Source organism: Somniosus microcephalus, chromosome 1 (assembly GCF_052327205.1).
Source record: "Somniosus microcephalus isolate GS21.2 chromosome 1, FLI_Smic_1.0, whole genome shotgun sequence".
Lineage (NCBI taxonomy): Eukaryota > Metazoa > Chordata > Chondrichthyes > Squaliformes > Somniosidae > Somniosus > Somniosus microcephalus.
In genome coordinates this window covers 99,997,597-100,016,374 of record NC_140987.1, presented here as the reverse complement: position 1 = coordinate 100,016,374, position 18,778 = coordinate 99,997,597, and the positions used below count along the sequence as shown (strand labels likewise).

At 48.1% G+C, this 18,778-nt stretch overlaps 1 protein-coding gene across 3 annotated transcripts in view; it reads left to right on the top strand.

The window, feature by feature from the left end:
• The window catches only part of dock8 (dedicator of cytokinesis 8), a 430,422-nt gene that overhangs the window by 328,932 nt on the left and 82,712 nt on the right, over positions 1-18,778 (top strand). For all 3 annotated transcript variants that reach the window (XM_085984337.1, XM_085984330.1, XM_085984345.1), the window contains exon 22: positions 5,157-5,335. In XM_085984337.1, the coding sequence (XP_085840463.1) occupies positions 5,157-5,335 (179 nt within the window). The remainder of the gene's footprint in view (positions 1-5,156; positions 5,336-18,778) is intronic.

Sequence of the window (18,778 nt, the reverse complement as noted above, 5' to 3'; positions counted from 1 at the left end):
GCTTGGAAAAATGAAAAGCTGAAAATTTCCTGGGCCTTTTTTTGAGCAGCCTGTAATGGTCCCTTTAAGGACCACTAGTTAGGCCGCTCAACACCCGGTACAATTAGATAGAGCATCCCTGGTGCAAGCTTCACCCATTTGTACATGAATTACGCATTCAGGGTCATACAACCAGCATAGGACCCCGATTTAGATATTTAAGGAGCCGAACGCCTGTTCCTGGGTGAGTTAAAGTCTCCCAAGCCAATATGGCACAGCTTGGGCACGGCAGTTCATGTTGCAAAATTCGGAGGTCTAATGCCAATTTTATTTTATAAATACGGGCGGCCATGAGTTGAATTTCTCCCCCTGAGATTTCCTGCTCCTCTTTACGAGTCAACACCTCCCATTGAAAAGTCCTTATGTCTGTATAGCAAGTGAGAATGGAGTTGGCTCCACTGTAATAGCACTCATGGTCGAATATCCAGCCAACGTGTACTGTTTAGGCCCAATCATGAAGACTGGCCATTTGGACAAGATAACAAAGGGCAGCTGGCACCCATGGAGCTGTATCCTAGCAAGAGTCAGTGGCCTAGAAATTTGGCTCCATAGCGCCTAATTTTTTGGCACTACGGGTGCCATTTTGAGTCCAAAATGGCGTCCGTGCTGCACGTGCACAATTCTGGTGTGGGCCATGCCGGACGCCATTTTGGTAAGGGCCAAACAAGAGGTTTCCTTTACCCACGTCTAAAGCAGGCGTTAGGCCGTTAACATATTCAAATAAAGGGCCTAATGCCTACTTATGCTCCCTCTTGCAAATATGGTTTGTGTCTGAGGCAGCCAGCACCAGCGCTATTGCCTCTGGGAAAACCAATGCTAAACAGCACGGAATTAAAAAAAGTTAAGTACTTACCATTATCGCTGCTGCTCCCGGTCCCGAGATCTCCGACTTCACTCCCGACTCCAACCTCCAGGCCACCCCCCTGATACCCCCCCGGCAATCTCCTATCCCTCCCCGATAGCAATGCCGACCCCCAATACTGCAGGCCCCCCGATCTTCTTAACTGACCCCCGACAGCCCTCTGATTATGGACTCCGAGGCCCACTCGTTCCTCCTCCAGACCCACGCTATGCAACCCAGTCACTTACCTGGAAATTGGAGCTTCAACCTGTGCGGGCTCCTAACGCAGCGCCATCTACAATAACGAGGTCCAAAGACCAAAATCTGATGCTCCTCCGACCTCCACATTTGAGTGCGTGGTCTGTTGCCACTCTTTGGGTAAGGCACCCAAAACTGGACATTACTGAATTTCTAGGCCAGTATCTCTGGGGTAGTGAGGTGGGGGAAATTAGAGCAAAATATTTTGAACATAAGAAGTAGGAGCAGGAGCAGGCCATACGGCCCCTCGGGCCTGCTCCGCCATTCAATAGGATCATGGCTGATCCGAACCTGGACTCACGTCCACTTCCCTGCCCGCTCCCCATAACCCTTAATTCCCTTGTCAGCTAGGAAACTGTCTATCTCCATTTTAAATTTATTTAATGTCGCAGCTTCCACAGCTCTCTGAGCTAGCAAATTCCTTAGATTTACTACCCTCTGAGTGAAGAAGTTTCTCCTCATCTCAGTTTTGAAAGGGCAGCCCCTTATTCTAAGATTATGCCCCCTAGTTCTAGTCTCACCCATCAGTGGAAACATCCTCCCCGCATCCACCCGATCAAGCCCCCTCACAATCTTATATGTTTCGATAAGATCGCCTCTCATTCTTCTGAATTCCAATGAGTAGAGGCCCAACCTACTCAACCTTTCCTCATAAGTCAACCCCCACATCTCCGGAATCAACCAAGTGAACCTTCTCTGAACTGCCTCGAGAGCAAGTATATCTTTTCTTAAATATGGAAACCAAAACTGTACGCAGTATTCCAGGTGTGGCCTCACCAGTACCCTGTATAACTGAAGCAAGACTTCCCTGCTTTTATACTCCATCCCCCTTGCAATAAAAGCCAAGATTCCATTGGCCTTCCTGATCACCTGCTGTACCTGCATACTAACCTTCTGTGTTTCATGCACCAGGACCCCCAGATCCCTTTGTACTGTAGCACTTTGCAGTTTCTCTCCATTTAGATAATAACTTGCTCTTTGATTTTTTCTGCCAAAGTGCATAACCTCACACTTTCCAACATTATATTCCATCTGCCAAATTTCTGCCCACTCACTAAGCCTGTCTATGTCCTTTTGCAGATTTTTTATGTCCTCCTCACTCACTGCTTTCCCTCCCATCTTTGTATCGTCGGCAAACTTGGATACGTTGCACTTGGTCCCCTCCTCCAAATCGTTAATATAGATTGTAAAGAGTTGGGGCCCCAGCACTGTTTTGTTAGCAAATGGCTGTCGTTCAGTGACATCTAAATAGCGTATGTGCAACATTACACAAAAATAAATTACTGGGCTCACATTTATAGTATATAAGACCCTTTTTTAATAACATGCCTGAATTTTGCAGCCTCATTAAAAGTCAGGTCAGGATTAACATTATTTAAAAAAAAAGAAAGGCTTGCATTTATATAGCTCCTTTCACGACCACCGGCCGTCTCAAAGCGCTTTACAGTCAATGAAGTATTTTTGAAGTGGAGTCACTGTTGTAATTTGTTAACAATAAGTGCTGCAACAAATTATCACTCAATTAGCAGTCCTCTGACACAGTCAAGTTCTGGTCTGACAACTGCATTTCACGGAAGCGACTGAAAATAGTGAAGGTAAAATTACAGAAAGTGGCTGTTCCAAACCGCACAATCTGAATAGCAGAGTTTCACCACCAGGTGGGGCTCAAGTTCATCAACTCGCACTGATTGCAGCTGTGTAGTGATGTGGATGAGAAATCTTGACAGGGCCAGCTTGGTGGGAAGGAGATTAAAGTTTGCAAATTCTTTGAAATGCTTTTTTTTTTGTCTTTGACCTGTTTGAAATAGTGTAAGACTTGTATGAAGACATCAATTTGTTTCATTTTGCACTGCTACTGCAAGAAAAGGCTGACAAATATAGATTTAAAAATTTTAACCATGAGCTAAATACTGCAGAAAGCCCGGAGGAGATTAGAAAGAGCAGGGGTGAAATTAAAAAGGAAATTAGGAAAGCAATGAGAAAATATTGGCACGTAACATCAAGGAAAACTCAAAGATGTTTATAAATACATAAAGAGCAAGAGGATAACTAAAGAGAGAGTAGGGCCTGTTAGGGACCAAAAAGGTAACCTGTGTGTGGAGGCGGAAGATGTGGGCATGGTTCTCAATAAATACTTTGCATCTGTCTTCACAAAAGAGAGGGATGATGCAGGCATTATAGTTAAGGAGGAGGAATGTGAAATATTACATGAGATAAACATAGTGAGAGAGGAAGTATTAAGGGGTTCAGTACCTTTGAAAGTAGATAAATTGCCAGGCCCAGATGGCCATCATTTTCCAATCCTCTCTGGCTACAGGTGTGGTGCTGGAGGACTGCTAACGTTGTACCATTGTTTAAAAAGGGAGAAAGAGATAGACCAAGTAATTACAGGCCAGTCAGCATAACCTCGGTGGTGGGCAAATTATTGGAAGAAATTCTGAGGGACAGTATAAATCTTCATTTAGAAAGGCACGGATTAATCAAGGACAGTCAGCATGGATTTGTTAAGGGAAGGTCGTGTCTGACTAACTTGATTGACTCTCCTCGTTATCTCCTCAAAAAATTCAATGAGGGTTGTCCGTTTGATGTAGTCTACATGGATTTTAGCAAGGCTTTTGACAAGGTCCCACATGGCAGACTGGTCAGAAAAGTAAAAGCCCATGGGATCCAAGGGAAAGTGGCTCAGTGGCAGGGAACAAAGGGTAATGGTCGACGGGTATTTTTGTAACTGAAGGCTGTTTCCAGTGGGGTTCTGCAGTGCTCAGTACTAGGTCCCTTGCTTTTTGTGGTGTATATCAATGATTTAGACTTCAATGTAGGGGGCATGATTAAGAAGTTTGCAGATGATACAAAAATTGGCCGTGTGGTTGATAGTGAGGAAGAAAACTGTAGACTGCAGGAAGATATCAATGGACTGGTCAGGTGGGCAGAAAAGTGGCAAATGGAATTCAATCCGGAGAAGTGTGAAGTAATGCATTTGGGAATATAAGAGCAGGTAGGTTATGCTTGAACTGAATAAAACACTAGTTAGGCCACAGCTAGAGTACTGCAGTTCTGGTCACCACGTTAGAGGAAGGATGTGATTGCACTAAAGAGGCTACAGAGGAGATTTACGAGGATGTTGCCAGGACTGGAGAACTTTAGCTATGAGGAAAGATTGGATAGGCTAGGGTTGTTTTCTTTGGAGCAGAGGAGGCTGAGGGGAGACTTAATTGAGGTGTATAAAATTATGAGGAACCTAGATAGAGTGGATAGGAAGGACCTATTTCCTTTAGCAGAGAGGTCAATAACCAGGAGCATAGATTTAAAGTAATTGGTAGAAGGATTAGAGGGATTAGAGGGGAGTTGAGGAGAACCTTTTTCACCCAGAGGGCGGTGGGGGTCTGGAACTCGCTGCCTGAAAGGGCGATAGAGGCAGAGACCCTCATTGCATTTAAAAAGTACTTGGATATGCCCTTGAAGAGCCGTAACCTACAAGGCTACGGACCAAGAGCTGGAAAGTGGGATTGGGCTGGAGAGCTCTTTTTCGGCCAGCACAGAAATGATGGGCCGAATGGCCTCTTTCTGTGATGTAAATTTCTATGATTATATGAATAGATTTTCACTTTTAATCTTTGTTTCACTTCTTAAAAAATGACACTTGCTAGCAGATATTTGGAGGCTGGCATTCTGTCCTTTCCCCAGTGTCTTTGTTTTCATTGTTTTCATTGATTGTAGCTCAAACAGAGTAATGTTTAAAAGCTTTGCTTCTGACTGGCAGTGTATGTATGTGAAAGTGCCAACAGGCACTAAAAGAAATATAATGTTTGCCCGATTTGGCACCACAACAATACTCTATAAAAATTCTGTCCATTATATTTAACAAAGGTGTGCTTATTAAATATTTCAATCCCCACAGGTTGAGACAAGATTTTTTTGTGTGTGCCTGGAACCTAAGCCTAGTTTTGTTCTTTGTCAGTCACCCAGGTATGATTGAACTGTACTTGACATTTACACTGACACAGACTGTTTTCTTTAGTTCCAGCAGGGGGGGCACCCATTTTACCAGAGAGTCGTTATTATACAGTGGGGCGTTCCAGCGCTGCCCATGTGGGATCCAGACTGATGCAGTCCCGCATCATGAGCAGCAGCAATCCTGATATTGCGGGCACCCAGGCTTTAGCAGATGAAGAAGTTAAAAATATTATGTCTTCAAAGGTATGATGCTGAAATTAGGAAAGCTGCATTTTAACTAACTTTCTTTTTGAAAATCAGTTTTTTATTAAAAAAGACATAAGGGAATGGAAACAAACGAATCCCATTGCTGTTTAATCCAGACTACTGAATCATCTCGGCATGTAGTTCTATCTCAATCTGACTACTCACTTCTGCTGTTTTCATACAATTGCCGTACTATTTAAATTACAATCCCATTTCAGTGTCTCTGCTCTTTAAAAACTGTTTGTGCTTTGAGGATAGCTGGGAAACATAACATTAATGAGAAAATAGATTCTACTGAATTTTCTTGTATCCTAAGTGCTGTAAAAGGAGCACACTTATCAATATTTCTCAGTCACCTCTTGTTGCCCTGTTTTATACTCTGGATTGCTATTGTAAGGAAGTCTGGAAGGAGACATTGGGGTAGAAATTGGTATTCATTGCGGCTGTTTTTTGGGTGTAAAGTATACCAATCTAGCACTGGGACAGCTTGCGCCCAATAGACAGGCACCAATCTGCGCAGGCGTTGGTTCTGTTAGATCCGTGATTCTGAGAGTATGCTGTTTTTTTAATAACTACACGGATGCTGTAACTTAACGATAAACAGGTATTTACTGGAGGAGGGTAGTCTCAAGACTGGGGGTACAGAGGCATGCGCAAGGCTTATATACAGGTGTGGTCACTGCCGGTACTACAGTATACAGGAGCTGTAAAAGTAGTTCTGTCTTAAAGGCACATACACTACAATTCCTCCCCTTTTAGATTAGTAGTACCCCTAATATTCAAATAACAATTAACACTTTAACATGTACATTAAACAACAATAGTCCATTTATAGATTCAGTCTTTGGGGCGGCTTCCTGACCCTTTCGGGATAGCGCCTTTCCTGAGGTTCTTGTTCTTGGTGCAGAGGCGATTCTGACCCCTTTTCATCGGGTAGTTCATCGGGTTCCACTGCTACTGGTTCTGAGGTAGATGCTACCGGTATGTCGGGTTCATCCCCAGGTACTCGAGACATGGGGTTGACGCGTTCCTGTGACACTAAGATCTGATCGACGTGGCGTCTCACAATGTTCTCCTCGACATCCACTGTGTACATTAATGGCCCCTGCCTCGTGCATATCGTTCCGGGTTGCCATTTCTCTGTTCGATAGTCACGGGCCAAGACTGGTTGTCCTACATTGAAGCTCCTTGTCGGCTTCTCATTGATGTGCTGGAATTGTTTGTCCTCAACATTTCTTCGCACATTTGGTCTGAGCAAGTCCAGACGAGATCTCAACCTTCGGTTAAAGAACATCATGGCCGGGGTCTGGTTGGTAACTGCATGTGTCGCGTTTCGGTAGGCTAATAAGAAATTGTCCATCTTATGCTGTAGTGGAATTTCATCATCGCACATGGCCTTTATCGCCTTCTTAAACGTTTGTACGAACCTCCCAGCCAATCCATTTGTGGCTGGATGATACGGGGCGGATGTGTAATGCCTTACCCCATTCCTTCTCATAAATTTTTGAAACTCTTCGGACACAAACTGTGGTCCATTATCAGAGCAAATCTGCTCTGGCAAACCGTTTCTGGCAAATATGGTCCATAGGACTGCAATCGTTTTCTCTGTAGTGGTTGAGGACATTTTTATCACCTCAGGCCACTTCGAATGAGCATCCACTGCTATTAAGAACATTGAGTCCATGAATGGACCAGCAAAATCAATATGCACCCATTGCCATGGAGAGGAGGGCCACTCCCATGGGTGTAGAGGGGCATGTGGTGGTGCATTTTGGACCTTCTGGCATCCTGAGCAGCTCTTAGTTAGGTCTTCGATTTGTGAATCGATTCCCGGCCACCACACATAAGCCCTAGCAAGGCTTTTCATTTTCACTCCCCCCAGATGACCTTCATGTAGCTCATTTAGCACTCTCTCACTTAACTTGGGTGGAATCACCACTCTGGATCCACACATCACTGTCCACTGGCATACTGACAGCTGTTCTCTTCTGGATGAGAATGCTGGCAACAGTGAGTCGCCATGTGTTGGCCATCCCCTCACCGTCAAATCATATACCCGAGACAGCGTCGGATCATTGTGGGTCTCCTTCTCTATATCCGCGTTCGTTACTGGCAATCGTTCAATTATTGACGAATAAAATATCTCGATAAGGTCCACTGCTGGTGCTTCCTCCACAGTAGGCAGTGGCAGGCGCGATAGCCCATCAGCGTTCCCATGCTGTTTCATGCCTTTATATTCTATTTCATATTGATTCGCCCCTAGAAACAGGGACCATCTTTGTAACCGTTGTGCAGTCATCACTGGAATGCCCTTCTTAGGATTAAAGATGGAGACAAGTGGTTGGTGGTCAGTCAGCAAGGTGAACTTCTGCCCATGCAGATAGTGGTTGAATTTTTTTACTCCCCATACTAGGCTGAGGGCCTCCCTGTCAATCTGGGCGTAGTTGCGCTCGGCTGAGGTTAGTGACCGAGACGCAAAGGCTACTGGCCTCTCCAACCCGTCTGGGAATTTGTGCGACAGCACCGCTCCAATACCATAGGGTGATGCATCACATGCCAAACGAATTGGTAGCGCTGGGTTGAAATGGGCCAACACCTCTTTTGATGTGCTCAATTCTTTACACTTCTGGAAAGCTCATCTACGTTCGTCATCCCACTTCCATGGTACCCTGTTTGCAGTCGGGTGTTCAGTGGGTGTAATACCGTGGACAAATTTGGTAAGAACTTGTGGTAGTAGTTTACCAGCCCGAGGAACGACCTCAGTTGTGACACATTTTCCGGTGCTGGAGCCTTGACTACTGCCTCAATCTTTTCAGGGGACTTATGTAACCCCTCTTCATCGATGACGTGGCCACAATACGAGATCTGTTTCTGGAAAAACTCGCATTTGTGGCGATTAGCTCGTAGCCCATACTCCTTTAATCTGGTGAGCACCTTCTCCAAGTTGGCGAGGTGATCACTGTCATTTTCGCCCGTGACCAAGATGTCGGCCAAATAACACTGGGTCCCTGGAATCCCTTGCAGGACTTGATCCATTGCCCTTTGACAGATAGCCGGAGCCGAGGCTACCCCGAACACCAGCCGGTTGTATTGATAGAGACCTTTATGAGTGTTAATCGTAAGGTATTGTTTCGAAGCTTCTTCTACCTCCATTTGCAAGTACGCCTGGGCTAGATCAATTTTGGTGAAGCGTTCACCTCCAGATAGCGAGGCGAAAATATCCTCAATTCGTGGAAGCGGATATTGTACCGTGTGAAGGACTGGGTTCACTGTCACCTTAAAATCCCCACAGATGCGGACCTTCTTTGGTTCCCCAGGCGTATTACTCAACGAGCTCTTCATTACAGGAACGATGGGTGTAGCCCACTCGCTCCAGTCCACTTTGGACAATACTCCTGAATGTTCCAACCCTTCCAGCTCTGCTTCGACAGCTGGTCTGATCGCATAAGGCACTGGTCTGGCCTTAAGAAACTTTGGGCTTGCATTTTCCTCTATTTTAATCGTTGCTGTTATGCCTTTTAGTGTTCCTAGTCCCTCCTGGAACACTTCTTTTGCGTCAGTTAGCATTTTTGACAGTCGTCCAGGTGTGACGTCATCATCCTTTTTGGCCTCAACCTTCAGTGCCTGTATGGAATGCCAATCTAATTGTAACTTCCGGATCCATTCACGTCCTAGCAGTGGTGGTCCTCCATCTGGCAATACATATATATCCATTTTAGGTATTTCCTGGCCTTTATATATCACTTTCACCCTTATTTTTCCTTTGGGGTAGACTTTTTGCCCCGTATACGTCTTCAAGACAATCTCTGTAGCTTTCAAGGGTATATGTGAAAATAGCCGCTTGTAGTGCCTTTGGTTTATGACTGTTAGGGCTGATCCTTTGTCCAATTCCATTTTCACTTGGACTCCGTCTATCTTGAGTGTAACCCAGATAGTCTGGTGATCCTCCATTTTGGTTACCTTATGTAGTTTCAGACAACCCAGCTCCTTGCTTCCGGTGTCTGTGTCACTTTTCTGTTCGTCTGAACCACTGTCCATCACCTGGTGTACCTTTTTGTACTTCTCCTGTGGAGATTTCTTACTGTTGGTTTTCTTCCCAGACCTGCAGACTCTTGCTATGTGTCCTGCTTTCCCACACTGTCTGCACACTTGGTCCTTGAACCAACAATCCTTCTGGTCGTGTGTTGTTCTGCCGCAGCGATAGCACTTCCCTGTTCCATAGGACATTTCATTGGTGCCATATTCTTGTATCCGTTGTATCTCTGCAGCTCCCCTTGCGGCTGCTTCGTGTGATACTGCCATACTGAAAGCCTTGTCCAGCATAAGATCCTTTTCTGATAGAAGCCGTTTCTGGGTTCCTTCACTTTGTAGCCCACACACAAACTTGTCCCTTAACGTATCTGCTAGTCCCGCTCCAAACTGGCAGTGTTTCGATAGCTTGCGCAGTTCCGTTAGGTACTCAGCATTGCTTTCGTCTTTGTGTTGGTTCCTTTTATGGAACTTAAATCGTTCTGCTATCAGCAGCGGTGTGGGGTTTAAGTGGTCCTGTAGGATTTCTACTATGCTTTCGAAATTCTTGTTCACTGGCTTCTCTGGGGTTATTAGATTTCGCAGTAACCCATAAGTTTTTGCACCCATGGAATTTAACAAAACCAGTGCTTTACTAGCATCTGGCACTTCATTCGCCCTGCAGTACACCTCAATACGTTCCACATATGTCGCCTAATCTTCGACTTCATTGTCGAACGTAAAGATACTGCCACTCTTCGGCATCCCTGGGTGTGATTTAACTGTCAAAAATGGCGTCTCCCGCGCTTCCCCTTCTTCTCCGCTGGCACAAAATGACGTCTCCCGCGCTTTCCTTCCTTCCCGCGCTCGCCCTTCTCCGCTGCGGCTTCTAAAAATGGCATCTCCCGCGCTCTTCCTTCTTCTCCGCAGCTCAATGGCGTCTCCTGCGCTCTCCCTTCTTCTCCCTGTGGACACTGTTCAGCCCTTGAGCCCTGGCTGTGCTCGGCGCGTTTTTTTTTTTTTTTTTTTCTCGACGCCGCTCGGTCCTGAACCCGGCTGTTGCTTTACCCTCTCTCTCTCCGGTTTGTTTGTTTTTTTTTCTCGACGCTGCTCGGTTTTCAACCCCCGGCTGCGCCCTGTGCGCGTCACCCTCTGTCTTACCCCGTCGACGCTGCTCGGCTTTCTCTCTGCCGTCAGTCGGCTCCAGCCGCCGCTGTCCGGGAAGGGTCTGCGCTGGACCTGTCGTCAGTCTCTTGCTGATCGTCGTGGCTGGGGAACCAAGCCTGGCTCTCCACAGCCTCCCCTGCGATGTTCACTCTCTGCCGGACGATTGGGCGGTTGCTCGTGGTCGACGCCCGTGTTCCTGGCCTCGACTTTTTTTTTTGTTACACCGCCCTCCCGGAGCGAATCCTCGAAGGGAAATGCAGAGTTGCAGGTAGATTCGAATCGACACTCGTCGCCACTGTTAGATCCATGATTCTGAGAGTATGCTGTTTTTTTAATAACCACACAGATGCTGTAACTTAACGATAAACAGGTATTTACTGGAGGAGGGTAGTCTCAAGATTGGGGGTACAGAGGCATGCGCAAGGCTTATATACAGGTGTGGTCACTGCCGGTACTACAGTATACAGGAGCTGTAAAAGTAGTTCTGTCTTAAAGGCACATACACTACAGGTTCCCCTGCTAAATTCGTGGCGACCATTATTTAGACATCCCAGGCAAACTCCTAAAATAGGCTTTGGGCCCCTTAAATATGGTAATGAGGGGCGTAATGCCTGTTGAAGGATCCCTCTACAAAATTTGTTCCCAATCTGCGGGGCAGATATTGGGCCTACCCCGCTCAAGATTCTTCTGCGACCTCCGTGGCCACCAACTTCAGGTAGGTTTTTTAAAAACATTTCTGTGAAGCCAGGAAGAGCAGGAGTGCCCCGCCACCCCCCATCCCCCTGTGCCAACTCCACAGTTATGCCAATCAGTCCTCCCATTGTCCGATCCAACTCCCCTCCCGGAACTTACCTGAGGGCCACTGCCAGTGGCTTGAAATTCATTTATCTCGTGGAGTCAGCTGCCTGTGGAGGCTAGACAGGCACCGGCAGCTTGGCCCAAAGATGTAGATGAGGCCCGAGGAACAATTTCAGGATGGCCTCGCACCTCTGTTTGGGTGGGTGCTGCTCAATAACAGGCCCGTACTCATTTTTACTCCATTTGTGCTGAACTAGTCGTGATTTGACATTGTGAAGCTCTGCCCCAGTAACGTCACAAAGCTTCCCACAATCCATTGTCCTCTTTCCTAATGTCGTGGGGGAGTTCTGCACAAAATATCTGCTCCAGGGCTGCCTCTAACTTGCACCTACAATGTAGAACTGTCAGCATTTCACCCTGTAGGACCTTGAAATAAAAATGTTGTGCTTCAGATTTTTGTCCATCAGAAACTGGGTTGAGATCACCTCAGACTTATTTATTTATTTGACCTTTATAGCCATGAGAGAGAGGACCTTCATTCCATCAGTCTATGCTTGCTTCGAGCCCATGGAAAATGGATTGTAATTTAGTAACTCAATTTCTCTATCCTTTCTATGTTTCACCAGTGTTGTCTACAACGTGGTTTAGTGCAGTTTAACCATAGTCAACTCGGTCATGCTTGCTTATGTTATGACACTATTCTCATTTTCGCCTTCCATCCTATTACTTTCTCATTGTCTTTTACTTTCCTCCTTCTCTTCTAAATTCTTGCTACCTGACCAATTTTTGTTAACTATAAAAGGATAAAAGAACTCTTCTACTATGGTATTCATTCATAGGATATATATTTATATTTATGTTGCTTACTATACAAAAGAAGCACCTGATGTTTTTTACTTTTTCCATTCCTTCAGTAAACATGACTGAAGTAAACACTGTGGCCTAGAAATTCAGTTGTTTGCGCCAGCTGCTAGCGCCTTAGAAGGAGGAGAAGTGGGGTGCTAAGCGGCTAGCGCCCGGGCGCAGCGCGATCTGCGCCTCTCGCAAACTTCAGTTAAGATTTAGCGGCGGCGCAAAACCTTTGCGCGCGCAGATCCTGACGTCATTTCACGGTGCAACGCCCTTTGTGCGCCCCAAACCGGAAATTCAGTGGCGCCGGCCTATTGTGTGCCTGGCGCCCCTAACGACTGGTAGAGGGGAACGGTTCCCAGCCGCTGCGGGGCGCGAGGGGCGCTAATTAAAGGGGACTCCTCCTGCAGTATAAATGGCAGCCATTTTGCACCACTCCTTCCCACATGACAAACTAATGGAGAGAAACCCCCCCCAAAAAACACAAATACACCAGTCTCGGCCTTTAAATATGAAACAAATACACCAGTCTCGGCCTTTAAATATGAAACAAATACAGCAGTCTCGGCCTTTAAATATGAAACAAATACACCAGTCTCGGCCTTTAAATATGAAACAAATACACCAGTCTCGGCTTTTATATATGAAACAAATAAACCAGTCTCGGCTTTTATAAGTAAAACAAAACATTTGGCCACACCTTCTACTTTTTCCCCTGCGAGGGTGATCCGTTTCGCTTCCGTGACCGGCCCCTACCCGCCCTGCAGCTCCTCCTCAATGGGACCCCAGTGGCTGCAGCAAGGCTGGGGGAAGGCTGGTGAGACGGCAGATGCCCTTGGGGGTCGGCCTGGACCAGCTCTGGGCCTGGAGGGGCCGGCTGCTGACTGCTCCAACTCTGCTTGGGCGGCAGCAGTCTGTCCAACAGCTGGTGGCAGCTGCAATGGAGGAGTGACAGTGTTGGCTGCAGGAATGCTGCCAATCTGACAGATCACAGGCACTCCCTGGTCGGCTGAGACATTGGCACGCGCATGGGTCAGCACTGCAGCATGCGCAGCAATCTGCTGAGGCACAGACTGCTGGGCTGCTGCGGCACAGCGAGTGCCCCGGCGATGCCTGGCCAATCCAGCGAGTGTGGCAGCAGTTAGTGCCCGTGTGGCCCTGATCTGTGTCTGCATGACAGCAGCCAGTGAATGCACGGCACGACTGAGCACTTGGCTAGAAGCCGCCTGTGAAGCAGCGAAGTCCTGCTGACTCCTAGCCTGTGCTGCCGTGATGTCCTACAGACTCCTGGCCTGTGCTGCACTGAATTGTTGCAGACTCCTGGCTTGTGCTGCACTGAATTGTTGCAGACTCCTGGCCTGTGCTGCCCCGAATTCCTGCACACTCCTTGCCAGTGACTCTATGGAGTCAGGCATCCTTGCCACTGCAGCCATGAGCTCAGTGTGCCTGCGCTCAGCCTGGGCGCCCATTTCCGCTAGGAGCCGCACCTCCTCTGCGCTCACCGTAGCAGGACTGGAGGCCGCACTCGCCCTCCGGGGAGAAGGCCGCCAAGCTTCCCCATCCCTCCCGCGTTGCTGCAGCCCGCTGGTCCCCGGAGCTTCACTATCCTCCGACCCTTCCCCCCTGCTCCCCTCCAGGGAAGACATGTCACCATCATGGCCATGGGCTGCCTCGGCTGAGGGTGTCCCTGATGGGCTGGCTTCCTCTTCCTCCTCCTCTATGTCTGACTCGGACACAGTGCCAGCTTGAGGGGCCGCCTCCTCACCTGGCGAGTCACCATCTGAAAGCAGGGAGGCACAAGAGTTGCTTTAGAGTGAGGACAGGGCGGCAGCGAGGGAGGCATGAGTGCTGCAGTGCACTGCATTGGTTCGATAGTGGCAAAGGATGCTGGCGTGAGGCGCAAGTGGAAAGGGAGAGGTCAAAAAGGTGATGACCTTACCATTGGTGCCCAGAACAGGGTCAGCATCTCCAGTGGCGACGGGGCCACTCAGCCGGCCTGCCATGATCCGCTCCACTCGCTGCTCGAGGTCGCTCAGCTGTTTCAGGTCAGGACGGCCTCCCCCGCTCTGTCGCTGCTGTCTTCTGTTATGCGCCAGCTTGGCCTGCAAGAGAAAGGACCGCCTCTAAGTACAGTGTCAAGCCCTGATCTTGCCCGCACTGCCTCCCATGTTCGATTAGCCCTGACAGTGTCAAGCCCTGATCTTGCCTGCACTGCCTCCCATGGTCGAATAGCCCTGACAGTGTCTAAAGTCCTGATTGCGCAAGTGCTTTTCATGACAGTCCCATAGCTGCTGGCTGAGGGCTGGCCATTAGGGCTTTCAGACCTGTTTGGCCATAAAGTGAGGTGCGCATGCAGGGATGAGGAGGATACTGGAAAGGGTACTCACCCTGACAACCCGAGTGAGGTCGTTGAATTTTTTCCGGCACTGGGTTGGTGTCCTGCCAACCACGCTGTTGGACGTGACCCTGTTTGCCACATCCCTCCATGCTTTCCGATATTCGGCGGGCAGCGGCCTCCTGCCACCCTCAGGGAAGAGGATATGGCGCCTGCGGTCCACTGCGCCAACCAGCAGCCTCAGGTCACCCTCGCCGAAGCGCTGCGCTCTCTCCCTGGCCTTCTCCATTCTCCTGGGCGTGGAGCTGTTCCAGAAGCAGTGTTCAGGCCTTGCCTTAGGGCTGCAGTGTGCAGGGCGTGGCAGCCAAGCAATTCCACCCTCCCCCTTTAAGTGCTGACCGGCGCCTGACTGTCTGGCCTCAATGAGCAACTCGCCGCACCTGCGCTGCGCCCGCCTTCGGTGTTTGCGCCCCGGATCGCCGGCTTAGCACCTAATGATAGTCGTGCATCGCCTGCTTTAGCGCAGCAGCAACCTCTTGGGGCGATGCAACTGAATATCGGCGAATGTGGCGCTAAGTTGCGCCGGGCGCAAAAGTTAGCGAACGCCATGCTGTAGTGCCCCAAACGTGGCTATACTGAATTTCTAGGCCTGTGACTCTAACAGATCCATGAGAGATTTCTGCTGTGTGGTATCTATAGCAGAATTGGAAATGTGTATGAAAAGATTGTGTTTATGATTTTGCTTTTGATACTAAACAGCACCGATCTTTCCCATGTGACTTAAGGTCTTGTGATATCAACATTACTTCCAGATTACAAAATAAACAGCTGTAAATAACTCACCGAGTCTCAGAAGACATGTGTGCTATAATGATTACTGTCTAACTGAGCAAAGTGACCATATCAGAATACATAGGTAAATAGATAAGGCCTTTAAAAACATGGTTGACTCCATTTGGGCTTTCTTCTCCAGATATATGCCCAGGAAGTTATATTGAATCACTTCCTCTGGCTGGTAGAAATCTTTTGTGATAATGTTTTATAATAAACGTGGCTTAAGTGGTTTCTCTTCTCTTCCTAGTCTGATTCAGAGCCTACACTGTCTCCCGCTCTCCTTTTTCTGCCAATTGTCCCCTGCCCCTTCCCTTTCCTCCTTGGGTTATGGTTTCAAAGGTGGCAGATGTCCTTCCGGTGCTTTGTTGAAGTGGTAATTTTTCATGTGAGAGCCTGGAACAATGAGTGTCGGAGGCTATTAACCGCCGAGGCACCACAGCCCAGCCTGAGCCAATGCTCACCCTACAATCACACTTCCAGAGATGGCAACTTACAAAGCTCAGAAAAGCTGACAAACAGTTTCAAAAAAACTGACAACTTCAAAAAAAAGACATGCAACTAAGGAACAACCCTGAACAATAGCCTATTTCCAAGGCCACTGCTTCAAGGCAACTGAATAAGTTAAAATCTTTTCTATTACATTAGATCTCAGGATTTTGATCAGTGTTGTTGGATCACATTACAGACGTAAAGATATCGTTACCATGGAATGTAGTGAGATATGTACTTGTCATGATTTAAACTGCAGCTAAACTTAATATTCCATAAGTTAAATTACAGGAATGAAACTGAACTACACACAAAGGGCTTGGTTATAATCTGTTTTTGGAGCAGACAACCAGCTTTTTCACCCCTGCTCATGCTACTTTTCTGGCACTGATCGATTCTTGTGGACAGATCAGTTTCTGGCACCAAGGGGAATGTGCTTGAGATGTCACTGTTCCCCAGCGGGATTCTTCCAATCCTGTTTGAGGAGAGGCGGTTGTTTCGCCAGGATCGTGGATGTGTGCTACCAATCAAGAGGGTGGGGCAGGGCAGGTGAGGGCCACTGGGGTGAATTATTGGAGCCTCTGTGGAAATAACTGAATGAACCAGGCCCTGGGACACAGGGCAGGACAGTGAGTGTATCAGACCCTAGTGACATGGACACAGGACAGGACAGTGAGTGTATCAGACCCTAGTGACATGGACACAGGACAGGACAGTGAGTGTATCAGACCCTAGTGACATGGACACAGGACAGGACAGTGAGTGTATCAGACCCTAGTGACATGGACACAGGACAGGACAGTGAGTGTATCAGACCCTAGTGACATGGACACAGGACAGGACAGTGAGTGTATCAGACCCTAGTGACATGGACACATGGCAGGACAGTGAGTGTATCAGACCCTAGTGACATGGACACAGGACAGGACAGTGAGTGTATCAGACCCTAGTGACATGGACACAGGACAGGACAGTGAGTGTATCAGACCCTAGTGACATGGACACAGGACAGGACAGTGAGTGTATCAGACCCTAGTGACATGGACACAGGACAGGACAGTGAGTGTATCAGACCCTAGTGACATGGACACAGGACAGGACAGTGACTGTATCAGACCCTAGTGACATGGACACAGGACAGGACAGTGAGTGTATCAGACCCGAGTGACATGGACACAGGACAGGACAGTGAGTGTATCAGACCCTAGTGACAAGGACACAGGACAGGACAGTGAGTGTATCAGACCCTAGTGACATGGACACAGGACAGGACAGTGAGTGTATCAGACCCTAGTGACAAGGACACAGGACAGGACAGTGAGTGTATCAGACCCTAGTGACATGGACACAGGACAGGACAGTGAGTGTATCAGACCCTAGTGACATGGACACAGGACAGGACAGTGAGTGTATCAGACCCTAGTGACATGGACACAGGACAGGACAGTGAGTGTATCAGACCCTAGTGACATGGACACAGGACAGGACAGTGAGTGTATCAGACCCTAGTGACATGGACACAGGACAGGACAGTGAGTGTATCAGACCCTAGTGACATGGACACAGGGCAGGACAGTGAGTGTATCAGACCCTAGTGACATGGACACAGGACAGGACAGTGAGTGTATCAGACCCTAGTGACATGGACACAGGGCAGGACAGTGAGTGTATCAGACCCTAGTGACATGGACACAGGGCAGGACAGTGAGTGTATCAGACCCTAGTGACATGGACACAGGGCAGGACAGTGAGTGTATCAGACCCTAGTGACATGGACACAGGACAGGACAGTGAGTGTATCAGACCCTAGTGACATGGACACAGGGCAGGACAATGAGTGTATCAGACCCTAGTGACATGGACACATGGCAGGACAGTGAGTGTATCAGACCCTAGTGACATGGACACAGGACAGGACAGTGAGTGTATCAGACCCTAGTGACATGGACACAGGACAGGACAGTGAGTGTATCAGACCCTAGTGACATGGACACATGGCAGGACAGTGAGTGTATCAGACCCTAGTGACATGGACACAGGGCAGGACAGTGAGTGTATCAGACCCTAGTGACATGGACACAGGACAGGACAGTGAGTGTATCAGACCCTAGTGACATGGACACATGGCAGGACAGTGAGTGTATCAGACCCTAGTGACATGGACACAGGACAGGACAGTGAGTGTATCAGACCCTAGTGACATGGACACAGGGCAGGACAGTGAGTGTATCAGACCCTAGTGACATGGACACAGGACAGGACAGTGAGTGTATCAGACCCTAGTGACATGGACACAGGACAGGACAGTGAGTGTATCAGACCCTAGTGACATGGACACAGGACAGGACAGTGAGTGTATCAGACCCTAGTGACATGGACACAGGACAGGACAATGAGTGTATCAGACCCTAGTGACATGGACACAGGACAGGACAGTGAGTGTATCAGACCCTAGTGACATGGACACATGGCAGGACAGTGAGTGTATCAGACCCTAGTGACATGGACACAGGACAGGACAGTGAGTGTATCAGACCCTAGTGACATGGACACAGGACAGGACAGTGAGTGTATCAGACCCTAGTGACATGGACACAGGACAGGACAGTGAGTGTATCAGACCCTAGTGACATGGACACAGGACAGGACAGTGAGTGTATCAGACCCTAGTGACATGGACACAGGACAGGACAGTGAGTGTATCAGACCCTAGTGACATGGACACAGGGCAGTGAGTGTATCAGACCCTAGTGACATGGACACAGGACAGGACAGTGAGTGTATCAGACCCTAGTGACATGGACACAGGACAGGACAGTGAGTGTATCAGACCCTAGTGACATGGACACAGGACAGGACAGTGAGTGTATCAGACCCTAGTGACATGGACACAGGACAGGACAGTGAGTGTATCAGACCCTAGTGACATGGACACAGGGCAGGACAGTGAGTGTATCAGA